This window comes from Asterias amurensis, chromosome 11, assembly GCF_032118995.1.
Source record: "Asterias amurensis chromosome 11, ASM3211899v1".
Taxonomy (NCBI): domain Eukaryota; kingdom Metazoa; phylum Echinodermata; class Asteroidea; order Forcipulatida; family Asteriidae; genus Asterias; species Asterias amurensis.
This window is the reverse complement of record NC_092658.1, coordinates 19445344-19462529: the sequence shown is the minus strand read 5'-3', so window position 1 is coordinate 19462529 and position 17186 is coordinate 19445344. Positions and strand designations below refer to the sequence as shown.

At 39.1% G+C, this 17186-nt stretch overlaps 1 protein-coding gene across 1 annotated transcript in view; it reads right to left on the bottom strand.

Moving 5' to 3' along the window:
* Positions 1-1004: 1004 nt before the first annotated feature.
* The window catches only part of LOC139944023 (uncharacterized), a 32520-nt gene continuing 16338 nt past the window's right edge, over positions 1005-17186 (bottom strand). Inside the window, exons 8-24 of the mRNA XM_071940960.1 lie at positions 16984-17088; positions 16269-16445; positions 14751-14912; positions 13065-13328; positions 12558-12788; positions 12059-12175; positions 11533-11660; positions 9991-10137; positions 8756-9140; positions 8233-8396; positions 7569-7745; positions 6492-6622; positions 5039-5138; positions 4182-4347; positions 3647-3713; positions 2885-3155; positions 1005-2263 (exon numbers count right to left, since the gene is read on the bottom strand). Coding sequence (XP_071797061.1) covers positions 2024-2263; positions 2885-3155; positions 3647-3713; positions 4182-4347; positions 5039-5138; positions 6492-6622; positions 7569-7745; positions 8233-8396; positions 8756-9140; positions 9991-10137; positions 11533-11660; positions 12059-12175; positions 12558-12788; positions 13065-13328; positions 14751-14912; positions 16269-16445; positions 16984-17088 — 3032 coding nt within the window. The 3' untranslated portion in view covers positions 1005-2023. The remainder of the gene's footprint in view (positions 2264-2884; positions 3156-3646; positions 3714-4181; positions 4348-5038; positions 5139-6491; positions 6623-7568; positions 7746-8232; positions 8397-8755; positions 9141-9990; positions 10138-11532; positions 11661-12058; positions 12176-12557; positions 12789-13064; positions 13329-14750; positions 14913-16268; positions 16446-16983; positions 17089-17186) is intronic.

Genomic DNA, 17186 nt, shown 5'->3' with positions numbered 1-17186 from the left:
TTGTTGCTCTTTGCATTTTGGTTTTGGAAAGCGCATTGGTATTTCTTTCAGTTATGAAATGCACTATAAAAGAATTAACTTTTATTATTATTATTTGTTATTGTTATTATTATTATTAAATTCGACCTCCACTTTTAACCATGTGTTGCCGGCTCCGCCCCTGTCAGATTTACACGACTGGCATTGGATACATGCAGCCAGGTGGCGTTGGGAAAACGTGTAGATCTCAGTTGAAATATTGATTTCATACTTTTTGCAGAGCAAAAATTGTGGACAGATTGGAGGTCACTTTTGGACAAAGTAAGAAAAACGGGCGTTTATCCGACCTCCACTTTTGAAGATTTCCTTGTGCGATTGACCTAATTGAAAAAATGGTAGACGTTATTTCCCCCTTTTTTAATCTATCGAGAATCTGCCATTTAATTAGGTAACATTTATGGAAACTCCATACTTTTTTAAAACAGCTTTCTAGTGAGATGTACTGAAGACACTGTGACCAGATGGCTGAAGAAGATCTACTGGCTAAACGGCCAAAGGTAAGGGAAACAATGCTAGATATTCAACCTTCACTCTAAAACCCTGCGTTGCCCCACCTCCGTCATATTTATATACCTGTCCCTTTAAGTTCACTTGAGGCTTTCTTGGTAACTTACCAGATATATATAATAATTTAGTAATAATTATTTTGAACCAATTCAGGTGCTTTTGTTATAATAACCAGTCCGGTACTTTGTTAATAATGATGTAGTGGATTATAATCCTATGCTGCAAAAATACTGTACAAATTACCTCTATTGGCACACGGAAGACATTTTGCCTCTCTTAAGCCGGCCACAGGTCAACCTTAAATTTTGTGCCCCCTTAGCAAACCGTCGGCAACACGCAGACAAAATATGCTCGGGTCACAACAACTGAGAAATCATGCGCCTGCGATTGGTTCCCGACCATCGAGATCACGTCGTACAAGTTAAAATCGTTCTACTCCTGCGACTGTTAATTTTTTTCGGGCGGCGACTGTTTTCAGATTGTCTTACAATCATTAACTTCTCCACTATACTCCTTATGTTGTCTTGATTACATTAATTGACTGAATATATCTTTCACCGGACGAAGACAATGCAATGGCTACTGTAGTTTATTAGAGAGTTCATTTTGGATACATACAAACTATACAAAATGCCTGACAGAGTGGCAACACCAAAACTGCTTTTAAATGGTTCACCTTTTTAACAGGTTTTTTAGTTGGTTGGATAAAGTGCTTGTTTCATGTAAACGAACGAAATCTTGTCCCTTAGTTAACTTCACCACTATACTCCTTATTTTGTCTTGATTACATTAACTGACTGAATATTATATCTATCACTATATGATAATGCTGAAGAGGGTTCATTTCTGATACCCATCAAGAATTATTTTACTACATCATGTCACTGTACACTGATCAAAACATTTCCAAGCATGAACATTTGTAAACAACAACATCACGTGGTTGAAGATCTCATTATCATGTAAGTAGTGGTAGCTCCAAGAGGAACCAGTAGTTTGAGATGCACTTGTGGTAACACCACGTGGTAAAACATCTCATGTCTGAGTAGTGATGTCTATGAGATGAACCAAGAAGGGTTATACTAAAATAGCAAATCTTTGCTCTGCTTAGCATATGTAAGTCTGTAATTAGCAAATATGTATGTCCGTAATTAGGGTATGTCCGTCTCTGCTCAGCGTATCTCTATCTCTACTAAGCGCATCTCAACCTCTAGTTAGTGTATCGCCGTCTTTACTTGGCATAATCTGCATCTGTACTTAGCGCATCTCTGTCTCTAGTAAGCGTATCTCCGTCTCTGCTTAGCGTATCCCCGTCTGTTCTTGGCGTCTCCCTGCCTTTACTTGGCGTATCCTTGTTTCTACTTAGCGTATCTCCGTCTCTACTTTTATAGCGTATGTTTGTCTCTGCTTAGCATATCTCTATTTATACTTAATTTATCTCCGTCTCTACATGTACTTAGCGAATGTCTGTCGATACTTAGCGTATCTCCGTCTCTGCCTCACGAGGTGATGCAGATACCGATATGTCTAAGTTAGTGGTTGGAGCGGTAGACATGGTAATAGGTGCAGTCTGAGATGTTGTTAGACTAGTAGGCTTCTCATCGCGATGGATGGGCAATCGGCATTCACGCCCACAGCAGATACGTCTCAGATATGGGGCAATTGCCACTCGAACCTCTTCACGTCGGGCACAGAACATGACACCCACAAGCACACCCTACCAAAATAACATTGAAAAGAGATAATTTATCACTTAGGTTTAATACTTACAAACGTTAAGAAGTAACTTTAATTAGTAAACTTGTTGGTACAACCATGTGTAAATCTCTTATGGGAGGAACATTGGCTCTGAAAAGAGCCATTGGTTTTAAGGTTTCAAACAGTATAGACCATGTGAACTTTGTTTACAATAAGTGTGAACTTGCACATTCTTTGGATATTCTGGCAGGCAAGATACTGCTCTGGTCATAGCGGAAAGTTTACATTTTGTGTCATAATTTCCACATAAATATGAATTATGAAAGTAAAAGCTGGGTTAGTTTTGAGATGTGCCCCCTTTCATCATATCAAAAGTTGATCAGAATTAGACAGTGCAATCTCCGTTAAATATAAGATTGTTTGTTTCATTCCATTTGGCTGTGTACAAATCGTTTCCTTCAGGAAGTTCAGGCTCTGTGGCTCTTTTTAAACATATGATGTCACAGGTCACATCGTCTATACCCTGTACGTCTTTAGAGAAGACAGTAATGGTTTAAAGATTATACTTTTCACCCAAACACTGATGTAGAATTTCATGAGTATATTGCTCTTTATTAGCTCATAAATACAATGAACATACCTGCAAGGAGTTAGTCAGACAGAAGAGGAGCTGGAAGGCAAAAGTTGCCCCTTCAATGGCCAGGAACCCAAAGCACCAAGTTAAGCCCATGAGGGCTGAGATTCCCACAGCATTCTGGAGGCGTTTGGTTATTTGCTCTGACCGAGATGTCTCTTTGACCTTGATGAGACTGCGCATGACCAGGATGAAAGTGATGACGTTGTGGAGGAGGATGAGAGCGATTGGGGTGAGGAGACCGAGGTACATGGCCAGACCAGGAGAGATGAAGCAACTACAGTCAAAAGGAGAACACAAAAAAGTCAGCTGTCAAATCAGTTTAGATTATTGAGGATGTAATGTCATCTGCTGTTATATAAACTGGGGGTTTGTGGTAAAACCCTGGAACTATTATTGTACAGTTTTGGGGTCTGATTAGAATCAGTGTTTCATGACTCATTTTGTCGGGTTTTATTCTGATGGCTACACCATGTACTATAGTAAACTCTCCTGGAAGAAGTTGTGGCTCTCAAAAGACCCCAATGTTTCGACTATTAGTTATGCCAGCTGTTGTCAGGAGACTGAACAGGGGCCTTTAGTCTTGGCTGCGCTGATTGTCAACAAGAAAAAAAGGGGCATTGTAGATGGCATCAATTTCAAAACCTTGTGTTGAATCTTAAGTAGGATATTACAAAGATGTTGGAAGAGTATTAGAGCTTTTTGCCATGGGTTCTCTGATTTCCATCAAGAACAAGAGGGCATTGTAGATGGTGTTGGATGACTTACTAATGTTCATTCCGGTAGAAGTCTGTCGCTGCTGATAGTGTTATTATCAGTAGGATGAAAGGAGATCCTGGAGAGTGAAATAAGAAAAAACAGCAATGAACATTGTTTACAAATCACCTTTGCTGAAACTTTCATCTGTATTATAAACTTTCGTATTTGTCTATTTCCCCTTCATAAAATGTTCCAAACTGTAGTCTTCCTCTCTGCCTATGAAGTGGTGGGTAGCCGTGTTAGTAGGGTTATTGCAAACATGAAAACAAAGCTACAGCATTGAGTAATTGGTATCCTTTGTTTAGAATGTGCAGGACTGCTTAAACCTTGGTTTTTCTTCATGAGGTAGTTGCTACGAACGCTCATGCAGATGTTTATTTATTACTAGTTAGTCATTTAAGTGCAAAACTTTATTTGCCTTAGTATTGTAATCTAGGATTTGAGTGACAAAGCAACAATGATGGTTGTTTCATGATAAAAACTCTGAGGTGTTTTCATCAAGCTTGGACAAATTGTAAAAACCCATCATATTGTGAAGGCTTACCCCAAGCAAGAAGTCCGGCTTTGACCATGTACAGGGGAGTGTCCTCAGGGAACACCTTAACGGTGCTGACGTACATATTCCTGGCTTCAACAGCCATCCACATCATGGTGGTCAGTGTCAAGTAGTGTAGCAGAGCACCAACAAATACACACCCTCCTCCAGAGCCCTGATTGACAATAATGCAGTGGCAAAAACTGGGTTTACTTAGAAGGTTTGAATTTGCTGCTTCTGATGGTTTTAGAAGGGGCTACATTTATGAGATAACTATAATGTAAACCACAAGATTATTATCATCTACAAATCCAAAAATTGGGATTTTTCGTGTACGTACATAATAGATCAAGTACTTACACTACCATGTATGTACACGATAAGTCTCAAAACATTGTGTACGTACGCACTTATTATCATGTACGTGCAAGATAGTAATCGTGTACGAACACAAAAGTTATCGCGGTTGTACATGTACATAATAACTTAAGACTAAACATGTACGTACATAATAATTAAGATATTCGTACATAATAAGTCAGGGGGTAATCATTTACGTACATGATAATTATCGTATACGTACATAATGCTTATAATGTACGTACACTATCCGGTACGTACATAATAAGCATCAATATCCAGCGGATAGTTATCTTGTAGGTACACGATAAGAGCAGGTTTTTGTTTATTCATATGGCGACCTCCACAGCATTCAGATTGGAATATATAGGCAAACTGTGTTCATAAAAACGCACAGATGTGTACACGCAGCGTACAGGATTGACCAATAAACGACCTCCTTTTGACCCCCGGGTGGGGGCGCCCTACTAAAATGACGTCATGTGCATGAGGACTATTATACTTACTCTAGCATTGTCCACACCAGCCAGGAACACGAGGTAGAGCAGTAGCAAAGAGAAGCAGAAATGGATGAAAATTTGACGAGATTTGCCGGTTCGCAGTTTCCTGGAAAGAAAACACGTTAAAACAATTATATATATCTTTATCTTCAAACGGAAGGTTCACCTATGGTAATTGTCAAAGACCAGTCTTCTCACTTGGTATATCCCAAAATAAGCATGAAAAACAAGCCTGTAAACATTTGAGCTAAATTGGTCATCGAAGTTGGGAGAAAATGATGAGAGAAAAAACACCCTCATTGGACGAATTTGTGTTCTTTCAGATAGGAATAAAAGACTTCTGGCTAGACTTCTCACAATGTTGTATACTATCAACAGCTCTCCAATGCTCGTTACCAAGTCAGTTTTTAAGTTAATATTTGTTTCAAGTAATTATTAAACGTGTACCTTCCCTTTAATTGGCGTTTTGTCTAATCGTAGCTTGAGATACGCAGATGTACTCGGGGATTTGCAGGAAGGAAATACAGTCAAATATTTGGTTGGACTCCTGATTAATTCCTGGTCAACTTTTGTTGGTACTTTGTCTCATCGCAGCTTGAAACTAATTCATGCTGTGTTTGTCTCGATGCATAGCATTTTATTAACAGCTCTATCACAAAAGATTTGTGTGTGTTCAATAGAAATTGATTGCTGATAATGATTCTATGAATTGCCCCTGTTGAACTGAGAGTAAAAGGAAGTTCATGTCTCACTGCAATGTCGTACATGGATGCGTACTGGATGCTACCAACTGCACCAAATGAAAATGTTTACACAGCGGTAGCCTAAGGAGACACAATGGTTATTAGTTAAAATAAATATTAGCATAAAACCTTTCTGGGTAACGAGTAATGGGGAGAGATTCATATTAAACAACTTTGTGAGAAGCGGCTCCCTGTGAAGTAGTGTAGTTTTCGAGAAAGAAGTAATTTTCCACGATTTTGATTTCGAGATTTCGGATTTAGAATTTGAGGTCTCGAAATCAAGCATCTGAAAGCACACAACCATGTGACCATGTTGCGGCAAGGGTGTTTTTCTTTCATTATTATCTCGCAACTTCTACGACCGATTGAGCTCAAATTTTCACAGGTTTGTTATTTTATGCACATGTTGAGATACACCAACTGTGGAGACTAGTCTTTGACAATTACCAATAGTGTCCAGTGTCTTTAAAGAAAAATGATGTAAAAACTTGAAATGTAAACCTTGTGTGTCTTTGAGAAATGTGCAGCTAGATGTTTGTTAGAATGCTTCTGCAATTATATATCGAGGAAGAAAGTCTGTGGAATTGAGTTGGGAAATAAAATGGATTTGTGCAACTGACAACTGAATTGTATTTTTGGTTTGTGTGCAGTTTTGAGTGCACTGATGACTTTTTGTCTTGGGAACAATAAGAAGGTGCCTTTAAAGACTGTCTTACCTTATGGAGAGGTATATTACCAGGGTAAGAGACAGAGCAATGACCGATAGAGCACCTCCTATTTGGCTGATTACATCAAGTGCTGGGGTGAAGGAGAGACCATCCTCTGTACGTTTCTGACCCTTCACATCCTGTGCAAAGTAAAGAGACAAAAACATGTTGGACCATGTTGGAATTATGGCCCATGTTGGAATCATGGCCCATTCTGGAATCATGAACATGTTGGAATTATCAACACTACTCCCAACTGATTACTTAATAATAATTGCTTCCCTTCTTACAGCGTGTGATCGTTTTACAGCATGTTTAAGACATTGCATTAGCTGTAGGCAAAATGCTGAATGTACCAATTGATGACGTCATATTTAGCAATGATGACCTTCTTGCATCTTGTGATCGTTTTACAGTATGTTTTAGACATTGTAATATCTGTAGGCAAAATGCTGAATGTACTAAATGATGACGTCATAATTAGCAATGATTTCCTTCTTCCATCGTGTGATCGTTTTACAGCATGTCTTACACGTTGCATTAATAGCTAGGCAAAGGGCTGAATTTACCAATTGATGACGTCATAACTAGCAACGATTTCCTTCTTCCATCGTGTGAAAAATTAAAAATGAAAAACTGAGCACAATTCTCAACATCCAACTGGAGAAAAATCCTTTGAAGGTCTCTCCTTTCAACTTAAAGATACAGGAAGACTTATCACTAGCTGCGTTTAAATACCCCTAAATTACCCAAACGGTAAAATGCAAACATCCACTGGGGACAGGTCATTTACTCAAGCTGCACCGACACTTTGGAATGATTTACCATTAGACATTCAATAAGTAGTCTCTTTCGGTTTCTAAGGCTAAGCTGAAGACTTTTGTTTTTAAACAAGCTTTTGGCTAATTTGTTATTTTGTGTGTGGTATTGTTATTTTTTACTCTTTGCTGTTTTTCCCGATTGTGCTGATTTTTAAGCTGTTGTAGATTTTTGAAATGCGCTTTTGAACATTTTATGGTGAACGGCGCATAATTAATGTGGTTTAATTCTTATTATTATTATAATAAAAACAAAGGAAGCCCTTACCATGAGTATGGCAAAGTTAGTGCCGTGGTCACATTCACAGGAGATTTTATCAGTGGTTGTGTTTGCTCGTTTACACCCATCAGTTGACCAAGAACCAGCTTCATCCTCTTCACTACCAAACTCCCAGAATGTACATTGGATGGTGTCCAAGTCCTCCTCAGATGCATTGGTTGGTTTCTGATGAGGGTGAAAAAATACCTTAGTTAAGATTTTTTTTTAAATATTTATGAAAAAGGGTCCTCCAATCAGACACTTTCTTAAAACAAAAGACAAAAAAATCTGAGAGAGTTAATGTGTGTTGTTTGTGTGCAAGTGTGAGCAGGTACTCATGCAAAATTTGTTGTTAGTTCATTTTCATCATTATTACGTATACAATAGTATTCGTGTAGGTACACGATAGCAGTCGTGTACGTACACGACAGTTATCGTGTACGTACAAAATACTGGTCAAGAAGGTCTTTATTACTATTAAAAAGATTATTTATTAAGCGACTTCCAAAGATACCAACTAATGCGATCAACAACAAATAACAAGCACAATAAAACATTTTTAAAAGAAGAAAAAAACAAAACAAAACACAAACAAGCGCCACAAAAAATATTATGCCATTACTAAAACATTAGAGAAACTTCACTTGAATTTGCAAAAAGTTATTAAACTTACCTTGAAGTCTATAACCACTGGATCAGTTAGGTTTTTTAGCTCGACACCTTCTACTGCCAGTGAAACGACGGACCCAGCGACCTTTGATGTCAAGTTCTTAACGCCCGTTTGGAACAACGTGTCATCAGCGTAGACTATGAAACTAATCTTCAATGACGCGTTAGCTTCAAAGTCAATCAAACATTCATGAAACAATTACTGAATCAAAACTTTTTTTAATAACCACTTTGATGTGACCACTTTAGAACATTTTGATGCCTACAGAACAAACTGAACAATACAGGATGCTTTTGTGAGACCTTTAAAGATCAGTTTGTGGTGTGACATAATGATCAATTATAATATGTACAAACTTTCAAATCAAATGGACTTTAAAGGGACAGTATAATAATGCCATTAGTTTATACATATTTTTTTTAAAGGAAACCTTATTTTCTTTAAAGGGAACAAGACTTTTGCGATCATAGCATTTTAACTTCTCAACAACAGTGTAATGACCACTGCAGTGGTTCCATATCATTACCAATGGCTGGCGGCAAATGGTCAAGAATGCTCGCTGGTAACTGAATCGATGCAACAACATCCTTTGGTACTTCACTGGCATCCGTGAATGTCTTGACCTCAGTGCCATCTAGAGAGCCCTCTTGTGGTGACCTCGAGCCAGCTGACTCCTGTTGTACTGACGCAAAGCTGAATCCTTTACTTGCTTTCTGGGGGTCAATGCTCACAGCTTTGACATGGATGTTTTTTTGTTGTATGCTGACATTTCCTCCTTGCTGAAGGGTCAGGGAAACTTGTTGTTGTACGGACTTGACGATGGCCGAGGAGGTCGTGCTGTCCGCGGTGCCTTGGCTCTCTTGAACATTCGTGATGACATTGGCAACTGTCTGAATAACAGCCTTGGTCACCTTTAAAAGAGATATCACCAAGTCATACACAGGCAGTTTTACATTGCGGTAACCTTTAATCAATCAATCACGACAAACTATTCACCTCTTACAGTTTACCGCAAACAAAATTGGGTTTCCCATATTCTATCTTGCAAAAACAGGTGAAGCTCTTAAAGTTCTATCCTCAGACAGGCCTGATCGACATAGTCTATATGCACCCCCTGGCAGTTTGACTCATGGACACTGAATCTCCAGCTAGGAAACACTTTCTACATAGCCTTGTGCGTAACTGCATTTTTACAGCGTGAACACATACTTATTAACATGACAAAACAAAACAAAATTTATCTTTGTAGAAAAAAAATCAAACTGTCTGAAAAATATGTTAGCTTCAAAATGAGTTATCCTTGTTTTCTAACGGTTTATACTGGCTGCAGACTGGTGCGGCAGCCGTGTAAATGTGACAGGGCCGGGGCGTCGCTTTGTTAAGCTGATAAAGTCTTATGGACTCATACAAAACAAAACAATGGAGTCATATAAATCTTAAACGAATAAGTCGAAAAACAATATGAAAATAATATGTTCAGCCTGTTTCAGTAATAATGTGGCATCTGCAGTTGATCGGTGTTGTCATCCATCTAATAGGTTGATAAATTAAATTTAAATAAGCACGTAACTAGTGTCAGTGATTCCACAATACAAAAACAGCAAAGACAAAGTTGCTGTTCAACGATCGTCTTTAATTTCTTACGAGTTAAGACTTCCATTAGCTTATAAAGAAAAAGAGAGGAAATTATGCTTTCTTGGTGATGTTATTCCTTCAAAGTTATGGAAATAGAGAAGTTCTTATTAATAACAATATAAATACCTCTACATCCCCCGATTCTGCCTTGACAATGTTTTCTAAAATCGTTGAAATATCCTCGACGTTTTCATCGCTAGAATCTGAAGATGAGAAAGTCTGATTAGACAGAAACACAGCCACTTCTTTTGCGTTTCCTGCACTGACAGGGACCTGCAATGCAAAATACAAATGTTATTAGACACAACACCCAATGGTTTGGGTACAATCTTGAGTTATATCTTAAATTTCAAAGAAGTCAGACATAATTGTTTTCTCCTAGCACGTGCTTGCTTTCTTGCTTTATAATTCGAGCAATGTCCTCGAATCACGATGGTTCCCCATGCCTTTCTGTCCACATTGCCGACTTGAAATCTGCCGATTCCAGTCCCGTGTCCATCTTGAGAATACCAGTGTACGTTATTGCCGGTCTACCAGGTTTCCTCCTCCAATGCTTAGGGTCCACATGACATTATTGGACACTGGTTCGTCTTTGCTCCTGTAGCAGTGGCCAGCAAACCGCATCCTTCTCTGTCTGATTTTTGTTGAGAGCTTGGGTAGGTTCCCATATAATAAAACTTTGTTGGTCATATGTCGACTTCAGTGGATGTTAAAAGCTGTCCCTAATAGCATTGTGTAGCACCCATTTATCTGCTTTTCCAGTTTTGGAGTGTTCATTCCCCACAGCCGTATAACAGCGAGGACTTGTTGCAAGGAAGAGGAAGAGGATTTCCACATTTTGGTGAGCTTGTTGCATGCCCTCCATGCTGATGCTTTGCGTGATTTAATGTATTTTTCCTAGCACGTTTGATTGTCACAAACTAAAGTAAACCATCTTGCGTATGTGCTCACAATTCTGTGACTAAAACATATTATAAGCCACAAAGCTATTTTGTCACAATTTGTGCAGGTTTGTTAGAGTAATTGAAATCAAGGTGTTAAGTGATTGGTTGTTACGATATTCATTTGAAGACAACAACACTGTCTCGTAATAGAGCACTTCATTGTACTCAAAGCGCTCGAACAGAGAGAAGCATTTTCAGTTTTTGTTTTTTTTGCAAGTCGCCGAACACACAAGGCCTGAAGGCCACTTCAAGGTGTGGGCTACAATTTTTTTTCCAGAGGCCATTGCCACCTACTCCTTTAGGGCTGAAACAGGGTTACCCCTTTTACACTGAGTCCATACGGATGTGTGTGAAATGTTTGCATTGTGAGATTAATTATGTAGCACCTGATAAGTGTGCCACAGGGTGCTGTAATGCATCCAGCAGCCATAGAAGCTCTCGGGCAAACCCTTTCTCTAAGTTTAACCGAGTTCTTTTACGTGCATTACAAAACGCACTGGACCAACTGTTTTACGTCCCATCCGAATAAACTCGAACCCACTCTGCTAATCAAAAACGCAGGAACTTGAGTCCCGTGCATTTGACCGTTTGACTCGCCACTTGTACTTATGTCATTCCTTGGAGAAATTAAACAAACTTAAACCTCGTACACTACAGAATGTGTTAAGGCTTCTAACATTGAACTGGAAACTGAGAGACTTATCACTAAAGACTCAAATCTCACCTCCACGAGTTGTTCAACACTGATGGTGTCCTCTGATTCGCCACAGCTTTGTACCACGTGATCTTCCCAATAAAAATACAGGGGAGACGCAGCTGTTGAACAATTCCTGGTGGCTTTCGGATGCCCAGCTATTTGTGTAGGAATTAGAATAACTCAAATGGTTATCACGTATTTGATTTGTTGTTGTTGTTGTTGTTGTTGTTGCTGCTGCTGACGTTGTCATTGTTGGTGTTGTCGTTGTCGTTGGCGATGTCGTTGTCGTTTTCATTGTCGTTGTCATTGTCGCGGTCACTGTCGATGTTGATGTAATTGTTCTTGTTGTTGTTGCTGTTGCTGTTGTTGCTGTTGTTGTTATGCTGTTGTCGTGTGTCATCGTCGTTTCATGTAGTTGTTGTCGTAGTCGTTGTCGATTTTTTTTTTTTTTTATTTTTTTTTTTGGGGGGGGGGTAGGTCGGGCTGGGAGGGGGAATTGGAAAACACAGCTGACATTAAACTTTAAAATGTTCAATATCCCATTGTCACGAACCTTTTGTAGTCAGAAGTTCACATCTCTGAACTGACTTTGCCTCAGTTCCAGTAATCGTGGCCAGCCATGACAGGTCACCATGTTGGGTATCATTGGTTTTGTCATTCACACATTGACCTTAACAAACAAAAAGACAGTTACGTAGAAAATGACTAGTCAGCACATTTAATGTAGTCGGCACTTTCTAAATGATCACTACGGTAGTTCAGTGGTTTGACTGCAGGGCTTGCAATCTCAAGGTTGTGGGTTCGAATTCCTCTGCTAACCGCTGATTTCACATTGACTAGAGTAAGTGTTGTCGTCTAATAACTGAATCACAATTTCTTGATTTGTGCAGTTCATAATCTTAGACGTTAAACCAATGTTTGTATGAGATAGATTGGCTGTTGCCAGCTTAGTGTTTATATCCCCTTGTGGGAGTTTGCCGAGTTCCCTTTAGCGGGAAGATCATTCAAACAAACAAACAAACTAATCAAAACTTGGATATTGCTTTACTTACCAACAACACTGACGTTAAAAGAACATGTCAACTGAAGATTATTGACCCCAAACCACTGGTCGTATGTCACATTGCGTGTCCCAATCACAAATAAATCTCCGGACTTGGCAGTCGAGGTGAAGTTTGACCCGTCCCATCCGGTTACATCCGGATCATTCCAGAACACACTGGATGAGTTTTCACCAGGACTGGCTGGTACTACCTCAAGCACCGGACATGTTAGGCTGACCTCTGTATGAATAGAAACAAAACAAAGAATGTTCACCATTTGCCACAAAATGAATTCAAGTATTTAACGAGGTTCTTGACATTTTAACTGCAGTAGTTCCGATTCATAGACTTTTCTATTCCGTTGTAAATAACCTCGGTATCTCCAACTGAGAAAGTTCCGTATCCTTCTTAGTATTCTTCGTACAGAAATTGTGTTGAACGTGGGTTTAGTAGCTGTTATTCTCATGAAAGAATGAACAATAGAGATTGACATTGGCAAATTCCAATCCAACAAACCTGTGACTGTGACGGTGAAGTTACAGAAGTTGTGATTCCCAGACGTGTCTGTTCCATTGTACATCACCTTGGTATCTCCAACTGAGAAAGTTCCGTATCCATCTTGATGACATTCATCGGAGACGGTTGCTAAGCAACCAAACACCACATCAACAGAATGATCATAAACTCCGGAAGTCTGGTTAGATGAGTCTGAATCTGAATGGGCTGGATGGGTCCTCGGGTAAGAATCCGTAGTCGTGATGAATCCACTACCTTCCGTATCTACATTATGATAGTTTAAAATAAGGGAATCAATGTGTGGTGAAGAGGTTTTCAACTAGTGGTTTAAACCCAACGAGGCCTGGTGCTTGATAACTTTACCGAGACGAAGTCGAGGTAAATTATCAAGAACCAGGCCTCGACGGGTTTAAACCACTAGTTGAAAACCGATTCAACACGCTTTGATTTCCATTCATAAATACCTTTTTTTCGGTCAATAAACATCAACACTTTTGGTCAAAAAGTAAAATAAATGCAAAAACTGTAACTGTTTAATGATTTCTTTTAACACAACACCCCTCCAGTAATGACATAGTAAGGCCCTCCGCCGCCCTCGGGTAAACAACTCCTTATAAGGGAATGTTGTGCGCGTCGCGCGTATCGCGTGATGTGGCACAACTGTTTCAGCCGTTACTCTCGACCAATAGGAATAAAGAAACTGTCTTATAAGCGTGTCACGCCCATGTTTCAACACTTTTTACTGGTCATAAACAAAGGTTCATACACACCCACGTGACGCGCTCTCCACCAATAGGAATGGCGAAACTGTCTGAGGTATTTATGAATGTTTTTTAAATGATGGGTTTTCGTCGACAACTGGAACCGTGCAATTGTTACATTAATCCTAAATAAATGTAGATGTATACGATAATCCTAAGACGTCAAAATTTTCATTCAAAAGAAATTTTGAGAAACTGCCCACAAATCTAGAGCGAATTATGTCCACGCAGGAACAATAATCCCTAATAGGATTACACATCTGATAAATGGTACTGACAGAAACGTTTTTCTGATTCAATTTAGGGGGTATAAAAACTGATACATTTTGGCTATTTACTTATTCTGGTTTACAAAGGTACATTAATCCTATTTTTTTTTTACATAATGCATGCTTTTGCGAACGTATAAGCCGCCCCCCCCCCTTTTTTTCTTTTTTTTTACTTTGGGGCAGGTCAGAAAAATGGTACTGACTGGATGCTCTGTCATGTGAATCTGAACAGACTGCATTGGGGTCCATGGATGAAGTGCCGTAGTCGTGATCTCACGATGTGATAACTCAAAATTAATTTAAAGATGGTGTTTATTGAAATTCTATACGTTTCTTTGTCACACCCTCGTATATTCTGTTTCTTTTTCCACATACGAAATTGCATGCTGTATCCTTTCATTATGTGGCAAACTCTCCGTCGTTTTCCCTCCACTTTGCACGTGTTTCTCTTGTTGAACTGTTCTCTTTGTCTTCGATTCATTTTGTCAATAACGTGTGCAAGCTTGTGTATCATGTCCTCTTATGTGTTAACGTTTGAATGTGCATAACTTAAGAAGTAGCAACAACCTCAACTGTTTAAGCGTTTTCTTGTGGGGTTTCTAATCGACATGCGTTAAAGATCCTAAAACTTGAGACTAGCAGCCTGTTGCACCCACCTGGCTCACACGTCACTGAAGCATCTTGTGAATGGTCACAATTGTGGACACCCCAGCCCCGGAAAGCACAATCTTGCAATCTTTCTTCATTTCCACCACATTGTACATCGTCCATGAGTATTTGACCTACTTCATCTCCAAAGTCCGAAACGTCTGAAGGTTCTGGTGAAATATAACTAAACAGTATAAGTAATAATGACAACAACAACTTGTTTTCTCTCGAAATAGCATTTCGTCTCTCGAAAAAGTATTTCGTAACATCGGACAATTATTACGTCACTCTTAATATTATATTACTTAGAGGGATCGAAAAAGGTATTTAGAGAGAATTTACCAACTTTAAGAACGAAATAATATTGCATACACGTAATATAATGAGTTCGTTCGAACAAAGTAATGTGTCGAGGGAACGAAATAATACAGCTGGTACGGAGTCCTTGGTTTGCCAAATGCATATCTGGAATATAGTCTGGTCCCCTGACTAAAGATTCCTTGACGTCTCTTGTTAGGAGGGTTACGAGATTATTTTGACGTCAATTAATGACAATCTGGTTCAACACGTATAATTTCGATAGCTAGTCACCAGATTTTGCCCCATTTTTACCACTTTTAAAAATCATGAAACTTAATCCTCAATCAATGTCTTATGAACACTCAAGTCAAAAAACCTTTGAAAAAATATTTTTGAAGAAAAAGGACAAAACTTACCAGATCGCATCGCTTTGCAAACGCTTTATTTGGGCACAACGCCTGCATTGGCAATAACAGGCATAAAAACTCCTGGATCTACGGCCGACAGGACCGACATTACGAGTCCGTACCGAACATCAACGATACTGTCCGAATGTTGACGACAACACGTTCGAAACATTTCGGATAACTTCGAAAACTCCTCCTTTTTGGTCACGTGATTTTGGGTGATAACGGACCCTAAAACAGAGCCTAGTCGGAGATTTTTGGGTCTGGGAACCAGACTAATCTGGAATATCGCTTTCACTGTTATTTCTCGTACAATTGCATCAAGTTGAAATTCACTGACTCTCTTTATCGAGCTATATAGGCGAAACATACAAAATGCATCACAGAATGATTTACTTTTGAGGCCAACAAATGCACCAACAGGCTGTAGTTTTACGGCGAAATCATAATGATTATTAGAAAATTCATATTTACAAAAATCATGCTGCAAGGCCAATACTTGATTCAATTCTATATATGGGGAGGCGATGAGCAACTCGCCAATCGCCTCAAACTTCATAGAAAACCGCGAAATAAGCAAACTTTCCGGATTTGTTGTATCTCTATGGCATCAATTCAGCCAGCTGAGAAATGTCACTTTACGTAACAGAGCGCGAGGGGGCTCAGCACTCACAGGGGAGTAGCAGAGATGCTTCAAAGGGTTGTAAGTTATGTCTTTGTAATTAATTAATTAAGAGGATAGAACATTGGTCCAAAACTGATATGCCACAACGACTCATAATTATAGGGCTGTATCATGTCCCTTCATGGGCTTCGTACCAAGGGATGATGATGATGATGACGAATACCACGCTCCGCTAAAGCCAAGTTGTCTGCACACAACGTTCATGTCTCTGATGTCCCAGAAGTCTTCACATACAGTACCCCATTTGCCATCATAGAATACTTCAACTCTACCTTCAGAGGGGACACTTCCACCAACAAGCCGCACATCAGCTGTTTTGGAGAAAAAAGAGTTGATAAATCGATGAATGAAACCTTTACATCTAAATGGTGTTACGTTTCGTTAACTTAAAAAAGAATGACCAACAACAGTAGCTGAAAGGGTCACTGGTAAAAAAACATGAAGAAATAAAAACAATCACATTATCGTATCATAGACAATACAACAAAATGCAAGAGGAAGATCCATTAACTGTAGTTTCATGTTGGTACAACGGTTGTTAGTTCTTCCACTACACATAGTCTCCTTTCTGTCTTTGAAGACTGAGTCAATGCACTCAACCTTCACTTTTATTTCACAAATGCCGATAATAATATGAGACTAAAGTCAACTGTCTTCATTGGAACAATTCTTGAACTTTAAGATGAAAAACAATTGCTTCTACTTTTTGACTGTTGTTCTCATCTCTGGAATCATACTTGATATTCAACTAGGGAAAATTGCCTTATCTTTCGTTCCAGACCAGACCTTCGTTTTTATATTTTACTTTCTGACATTTCAGCAAAAAGGAAGACGGAAACAAGTACTGACCAGACTTGTCTGAGAAAACTGGAGGGATCCATGTATAAGATACATCAGGTGTGGTTGATAACACAGGGATGATGACGTCAGTAGGACAGTTGATTGTAAGAGGTTCTATGTTAAAACAAATGCAAAACGCAATGCATCAGTCACTGAAACGAAAGCTAAATAAAGGCGGTCTCCTTCCTCAGGATTAAACTCGCTAAGCTAAA